The sequence below is a fragment of the Hydra vulgaris genome, chromosome 03, assembly GCF_038396675.1.
Source record: "Hydra vulgaris chromosome 03, alternate assembly HydraT2T_AEP".
In the NCBI taxonomy this organism is placed as follows: Eukaryota; Metazoa; Cnidaria; class Hydrozoa; order Anthoathecata; family Hydridae; genus Hydra; species Hydra vulgaris.
In genome coordinates this window covers 17762501-17770363 of record NC_088922.1, presented here as the reverse complement: position 1 = coordinate 17770363, position 7863 = coordinate 17762501, and the positions used below count along the sequence as shown (strand labels likewise).

Genomic DNA, 7863 nt, shown 5'->3' with positions numbered 1-7863 from the left:
GTCAAAACTTTAATATCAACTAAAAAATACAACGGTATCATCATTGCTGGTGACTTCAATTTCCCAGAGATTACTTGGACTTCCAACTCAGTCTTTTCCTCTAGTAAAATTGGTCTCAGTTCTTCATTTGTCTCTCTTTTTCAAGATTGTCAACTTCACCAAATCGTCACTGTCCCTACTTTTAAACCTGCTAATTGCCCTATGACAAAGACTTTTGATCTCATCATATGTGACTCTTCATATCGTGCTAGCGAGATCAAAATCGGTCCTCCACTCGGTTTGTCTGATCAATATCATTGCACTATCACCTGGCATTACAAACTGGCTTCCAGCATAAAATTATCACGTTTCAACAGCTCTAAATTTATATACAGGCATGGTAACTACGAAAAAATCAACAAAGAATTTAATAATGTTGACTGATCGTCTATTTTTAAAGACTTAAATGTAGAACAATGTCACCAACTTTGGCTCAACAAATACAATGAATGTTGTCTTCAATTCATTCTTCGTATGCCAAACAAACCATCCCCCAAAAAACAACTATGGATGACAAAAGAACTATTATCTCTTATTCGTCTTAAAAAATCGCTATGGGCTCGTAACGTCAGTTCAAAATGGAAAATCACATCACTGGTTGGGGAATATAGGGAAACTAAAAAATTTGTTAAAAAATTAAGTCATTTTTCTCTGAAATCTTTCAAAATTGCCCTTGCCAATGATAAGCGTAATCCAAAAAGACTGTTTTCATACATAAATAGGAAACGCTCTGTAATAAATCAGATCTCATCTATGCGAATCACCATTCCAGTGAGATCATTAGCTCTGACAAAATTTCAATAGCCAACTCACTTAACAATCAATTTCAATCAGTTTTCAGCAAAGAGCCATCCAATGACAGTCTTCCCCGTTTTGATCGTAGAACTAACACAATCCTCAATAGCATATCTTTTGATACTCTGGCCACTCTAATGGAACTCTCAGCACTAGATATATCTAAATCACTTGGTGTAGATAATGTCAGTCCTCACGTTTTACGCTTTTGTTCTACCTCAATGTCTTCTCCACTTACTCTCATCTTTCAAAAGTCATTTGACAATGGTGAAATTCCAAGCTTATGGTCCAAAGCAAATGTAACACCTCTATTTAAGAAGGGCTCCAGAATCGACCCATCAAACTACAGACCAATATCCCTCACCTCGATTCCGTGTAAAATAATGGAGAAATTAGTTAAGAAGGCAACCATGTAGCATTTAAAATCAAACAATCTTTTATCAAATAGTCAACACGGATTTTTAGAGAAAAAAGCATGCATTACAAATCTCCTTGAAACAATGGGCTTCTTGACTGGAAATATAGCCAGAAAGCTACCAGTTGACGTCGTATTTCTGGATTTTTTAAAGCTTTTGACAAAGTCATACATCAACGAATGCTTTACAAATTAAAAATGTACGGAATCGAAGGCAATCTTCTCAATTGGATAAAAGCTTTTCTACTCAACAGGTCTCAACGAGTCATCCTTGGCGACACTCAATCGAATTGGTTACCTGTGGCAAGTGGAGTTCCGCAAGGATCAGTCTTGGGTCCAATTTTATTTATTATTTTCATCAATGATCTGCCAGATGTAATAAGCAAAGAAAACAGTTGTAAGATTTACGCTGATGACACTAAAATCCTAAGCATTGTCAACTCACTTGCTGCTCAACTTCAACTCCAATCAGATATTGACCAAGTTGTCCAGTGGACTAAATCTTGGCTCATGGAGATAAATGCAAAGAAATGCAAGGTCATGCACTTTGTCAAAAAAAAAATAACACCTTTCAAGTACTCAATGGAGGAATTAGGCCCTTGTTCAATAACGATTCGAACTACATTGGAAGCAACTACCTCTAATTGTGACTTGGGAATTCAAATTACCAATGATCTTAAAGTAGAAACTCAATCCATTATTGCCTCATGTAAAGCAAATCAAATGCTAGACATCCTAAAACACACTTTCCAATCTCGTGATGCTTCTTTATGGAAACAACTCTACTCCACCTACATCCGTCCTTTACTTGAGTTTGCAATTCCAGCTTGGAACCCTCATTTGGTGAAGGATGAACAAACTATTGAATCAATACAGCGCAGAGCCACAAAAATACCAGACAAACTAAAAAAGTTAGACTACAACTCCAGATGTTTACAACTTGGCCTATTTTCTCTTGTTGAACGTCGTAAACGAAGTGACCTCATCCAAAAATATAAAATTATTAATAACATCGACATAGTCAACTGGCACTTTCCTCTCATCACAATTCCACCAAGAGCAAATCACAGAGAAAGAATTCACCGTGAAAAGTATAGCAATAATTTAGCTCGTTTCCACTTTTTCAACAATCGCATTGCCAACGCATGGAACATGTTACCAGATAAAGTAATCGGTTCTCCAACTGTCAACAGTTTTTAAGCGAGCCTCGATAAGCTCTAATGTTACTACAGCTCGCAGCTATCCTTAGTGAAAGTTGCAATATGAGCTTCACAAAAGCTAACTATAATCTGACATTCTATGATTTGTATTTTGTCAATTATTTTTACTTTTGTTGTAACAAATATATACTACTACTACTACTACTACTACTACTACTACTACTACTACTACTACTACTACTACTACTACTACTACTACTACTACTACTACTACTACTACTACTACTACTACTACTAAGATGTCAACATTTGTTTAAAAAAATGATTTATCGTGTACTGTGTATATATATATATATATATATATATATATATAAATATATATATATATATATATATATATATATATATATATATGCCTCGGCGGAAAGCGAGAGCTTTTGCTGTCGCACTTGCCCACACTCCCCTAAAATGGTTTACGGGAGCAATTTATGGCTCTTGCAAAGTATATCTTTTTCTCTCAAAAGTGTAACTATCATTGTAACCAAAATGAAAAACACAAAGTCATTTTTGTAAAAAAATAATAAATTAATTGCACAATAAACTGCAATACTTTTTGTAAGGCATGCTTGTTGCAAATAAAAAATATTTAAAAAAATTAAAAAAGAGCGCTAATTTAAATGTAAATGATTTTGATTAGATGTGGCTAACTGATAAATATAAAACTATTACACTCTAAACTATATTGATAAAATATAAAATTATTTATCAGATAAAAAATAAAACTATTACACTCCAAAATATTGCATAATAATTTTTAAATAATGTTATGAATTATATATTTTATATATTAATTTAATATATTGTTCTTTTTAATAATTTTTAATTATTTTAACTATTCTTAAAATGTCTGCATTCTATTAAAATAAGAAAATATAAAACATTTTTTATAAGTAAAAACTTTTATAGCTTTTTGTCAAAATTTTAATGAAAATCAAAAACAAATCAACTTTAGTTGATTAAAATTTTGATGAGATTGTGTCATTGGATCTTTTTTCGACATCCAGTGAGTCTTGATCTGCCTTGTCCATTAATATTAAAAATGATATTTTACCAGGATGATCAACTTGAAAGTGGACGGCTCCAAATCGGTTAGATCTTTGAACAACTGTCAACTTAAAACTATTGGGGAGAATGTGATGAAATTGAACATTTTTATTGTTGTTATATTAATTTTTTTTTTTTATTGTTTTAGTTAATAAAAAAATAAAAATTAATACTGTAAACCGGGGTGACTTTGAATAGCGGGGTAACTTTGAATACAAATCTTTTTTTTTTTCAAGCTTTAATTATTGCAAGATATTATATGAATCTGTTCAAACCTTTAGCATCAAAGTGTTAAAAATAGTTTATATCTTGATTATTTAAAGTTTTTCTTTGTTTATTGGTTTTTATCGTTCCTTAAAAACGAATTAAATATTTCGGATATTTGTCTCAGAAAAATTAGTCAGAATACCTTGTACAGTGCCTCAGCTAGTGTAGCAGCTGGTTGTCTAAGTTGCATAGTTTTTGTTTATAAATTTAGTAGGGAAGTAAAATCTAAAGAAGTTTGTTAGCCTACTATAGTTATGTTGCATTGCTATAGCATAACATACTTTATTCTATACATTTTTTTCGCATATGGGGTAACTTTGAACGAGGTTCAAAGTAACCCCACTTCATAAATAGTTAAAAACATGAAACATCTTAAAAAATTCTTTTGTCATACATGCATTATATATAATATTATTATGAATAAAAATTAAAATATCATTTGTATAAGTAGTTAGTCACACATACACATTATTTCATATGTGTGTGTATAAACATAAACACATACACATATAGTACTGTTTAGTGCGTTTTTAAATAGGTTTTACTTTTACAATAAAACGCATTCAAAGTTACCCCATTTGTGGGGTAACTTTGAATGACTATTTAAATTAATATTATACAAAATCCTTCTGTTTAAATAATAATTTGAATTATGTATGAGTCAATCTTAGCCCCTATATTCATGTTGTTAAATTTCAAATATTATCAATAGTGAAGGAAGAGCAAGTAAAAGTTCAAAAACGTTCAAAGTAACCCCGGTTTACGGTAGTTCACTTATTGCCATTTTTCTTTCGAGTCCACAAGAAACTAAAACAATCTTTTGAAAAATTTTATGCAGAATAATAACTATTTAATTTAAGTAGCCAGTTTATGTAGGTTATATATTTGGCTTTAAATATTCAACTAAAAACAACAGGTTTAATGCATTGTTTATTTGGGTCCCGTAAGCATATAATCAACTATAACTCCTAAATTCGCAATAATTGAACAAAATTTCAATATACAGGAAAACAAATAAATGATTTTGACATGATTCATATATAAACATCTAATCAATATATAATCTTATCTGTTAAAACAAAAAATATATATCTAAAAATGTGACTTTACAAAAGTCAAAATGTCCCGCAAGTAACAGTGGAATTGCCCATTAACTTAATTTGTGTGTGCATGTATATAAATTTATATATATATAATTTTAAATGTATTTTATAAAAAAGAGCTCAATGATCTTAAAGGAACAGAACAATAAAATAAAAATAGTAGTATTCGATATATATGTATATACATATATATCGAATGAATAAATATTTAAGAATGCTTAAGATATATATAGTGCCACTGTTAATATATCCGTATCAATAGCAAAGTAACAGATTTAAGAACAAACAGGAAAACATTAAGTTAAAATACTTTTTTGTATTTCATCTAAGTTGTTGTTCCAAGGGAGTTAAAATATTATGAGAAGTTAATTAGTTTCTGGATTTTTCCGCAAAATTGAGGAAGCAGCTTCAATTTATGACTTTCAGAGCCTAAACTTTTTAGAATTATGACAATATGATATGACGTGATACTATCAATGTGATACGATAACTCTTGTGTACTAATTGTGTATTTATTACACAAAAAATTACACAAGTACAAAAACAAACAACAAAAATAATACATTTATTTAAGAACATAACTCTTCATTTAAAAAAATATAATTAATCTAAGAAAAAATATAGCAAAAATATTTGAAATAACTCTAAAATTTATATTAAACATGGTAATCTGCCATTATTAAAATTTTATTTTTACAAAATTACAACTTCGTAATAATTAGACTTTTTCTCATTCATTTTTCTAACTTATTCCTATAACTATTATTAAGTTTGTAACAAATAAATATTTATACAAATATATTTCGATACAGTGCATCATCATAGTAGAATGCCAATCGTCAAATGAAAAAGAGCTTTACCAATTACAACAAGCGTATCTAATTGATGCCTAAATTTTTTAAATATTAAAATTAAAATTTTTTTTAACAAACACAACCGTTTACTCATTAAATCAAAAATAACAAACTTTAAAAACTTACATTTCCTTTCCAATTACAACTATTTCTAAAAACGCAAGTAGTACTAAGCACTTCTGATTTTGCTTCTAACTCATCAAGTTTTTTACAGCGTTGAACTTGCTCAAACGTATTATACTTAAGGAGAAACAATAAAGTTATAATTGATATTAAATACTTAAATGCATTGATAAAGATTTCTTAAAACCGTATTACTTGAGAAAGTATGCTAACTTGTGACAAAAAGTCTTAAGTTAGCATATTTCTGTTTTTGTACATATTCGAGCGTTTGCCCAGTATTTAAACTTACGTGCCTAAGGAAAAAAAAAATTTCTGTAATAAAGCTCAGTACTACAATATTTATGGGTGTTATAAAGTTTTATAACTAAATTAATAACTTATTAAATGCAAAAAAATTGTGAAACTTACCATAATGATTTTAGTTTCGTCTAGTTCTGCTTGTACTTTCATCATTGGATCTGCATCAATAGGGTTCTAATAAAGGGTATATATTTTTAAAATTTTAATTTTGAAATCTATTTAATTATAAAATCAAAACTAAAACACTTGAATAGTTTTAAATTTTAGCTCAAAGTACCTGATACTTTTGAAGATAAGTTTCACATAGATTAAAATTAATGACACTAAAAAATTAATGACAGTTATAAGTAAAGGCGCTAAAAAAAATTTTAATTTAATTTTATTTGTAAAATTTATCTTTTTAAACAATTTAGAAAATAAGTTGTTAATGTTTTTCGGAAAAAGGGTAAAAAAAAATTGTCAATTTTTAAATTAATGTTTTTTCTGATATACTACTAGATATACGTTTTAAACACGAGTCATTGTTAAAATAACCTAAAATGGAAGAAATTTATAATATGAAAACTATGTGTAAAGTTTCCTCAGCAGACATTATTGTTAAGGTTTTTACTCGAGTTAATTTTTCCAATAAATTAATAAAATTAACAGGATTGGCTAGATAGTTAACTAATTTAAAATTTGAAAAATTTATATTTGTTAATTTGTAAAAGTGGAAAAGGTAATATTTTTTGCACAGCAATAGATTTTGAGATGGACTATCTGCGAAGATGTAGCCACAACATTATTTAATATATTATTTAATTATTTTACATAAAATGAAACTTTCAAACTTTATTTTGTTTTATCCGAGATCTTTAAGTTTTTAATATTCCTTGCTATTATTAACATTATATATATATATATATATATATATATATATATATATATATATATATATATATATATATATATATATATATATATATATATACATATATATATATATATATATATATATATATATATATATATATATATATATATATATATATATATATTTCAAATCTGATTGCAGGTTTAAATTATCCCTGCCCATGCCCCCACTCTTTTAAGCCTAATACTCTTAACTAACTACCCACATCATATTATCTGGGATAAATTGTCTACATCAAATTGGTTTATATATATAAACATTTTTGCTGACTTAAAACTATTCAAGGTCAGAGTCAAGTTGTCAAAAACATTTCCAAATTAGAAACTACCAGGCAATAACTTGCAGAGCTTGATCTGTGTGAGGTCATCAGGTCAGCAGAAAAAATGTATAACAAAGGCTTGACCATAAAGTATTAAAACAAGGTTGGTAATTTTACGCCGCCCCCAAACACTTCTAGGTATGCAGTTAGGTCGGCAATGCCGAATACCGACCCTAATTCTGACGGTTATATATATATATATGTATATAAATACAAGTGTATATATATATATATATATATATATATATATATATATATATATATATATATATATATATATATATATAAAATATGTAAGTTATTGGTCAAAAATTAAAACTCACTAAATTTTTTATGTGTTAAATTTTTTTGAAATTATTTTTAAACTACTCAACTTTTTCAGTTCTTTAACAACAATAATTATTAAGTATTCTACAAAAAGAGTGCTCAATGTTCTTAAAGAACAGAGCAATAATAAATTAATAAAAACAC

General features: G+C 28.1%; 1 protein-coding gene across 3 annotated transcripts in view; it reads right to left on the bottom strand.

The window, feature by feature from the left end:
• Positions 1 to 4773: 4773 nt before the first annotated feature.
• Positions 4774 to 7863, bottom strand: part of LOC136077990 (synaptobrevin homolog YKT6-like) — a 26777-nt gene continuing 23687 nt past the window's right edge. Inside the window, exons 7-10 of one of the 3 annotated variants that reach the window (XM_065792524.1) lie at positions 6438 to 6483; positions 6269 to 6334; positions 5864 to 5977; positions 4774 to 5772 (exon numbers count right to left, since the gene is read on the bottom strand). In XM_065792524.1, the coding sequence (XP_065648596.1) occupies positions 5740 to 5772; positions 5864 to 5977; positions 6269 to 6334; positions 6438 to 6483 (259 nt within the window). In that variant the 3' untranslated portion in view covers positions 4774 to 5739. Of the gene's footprint in view, positions 5773 to 5863; positions 5978 to 6049; positions 6154 to 6268; positions 6335 to 6437; positions 6484 to 7863 lie in introns of those variants that run through there. The other 2 variants (XM_065792525.1, XM_065792526.1) reach the window with 2 other exon arrangements.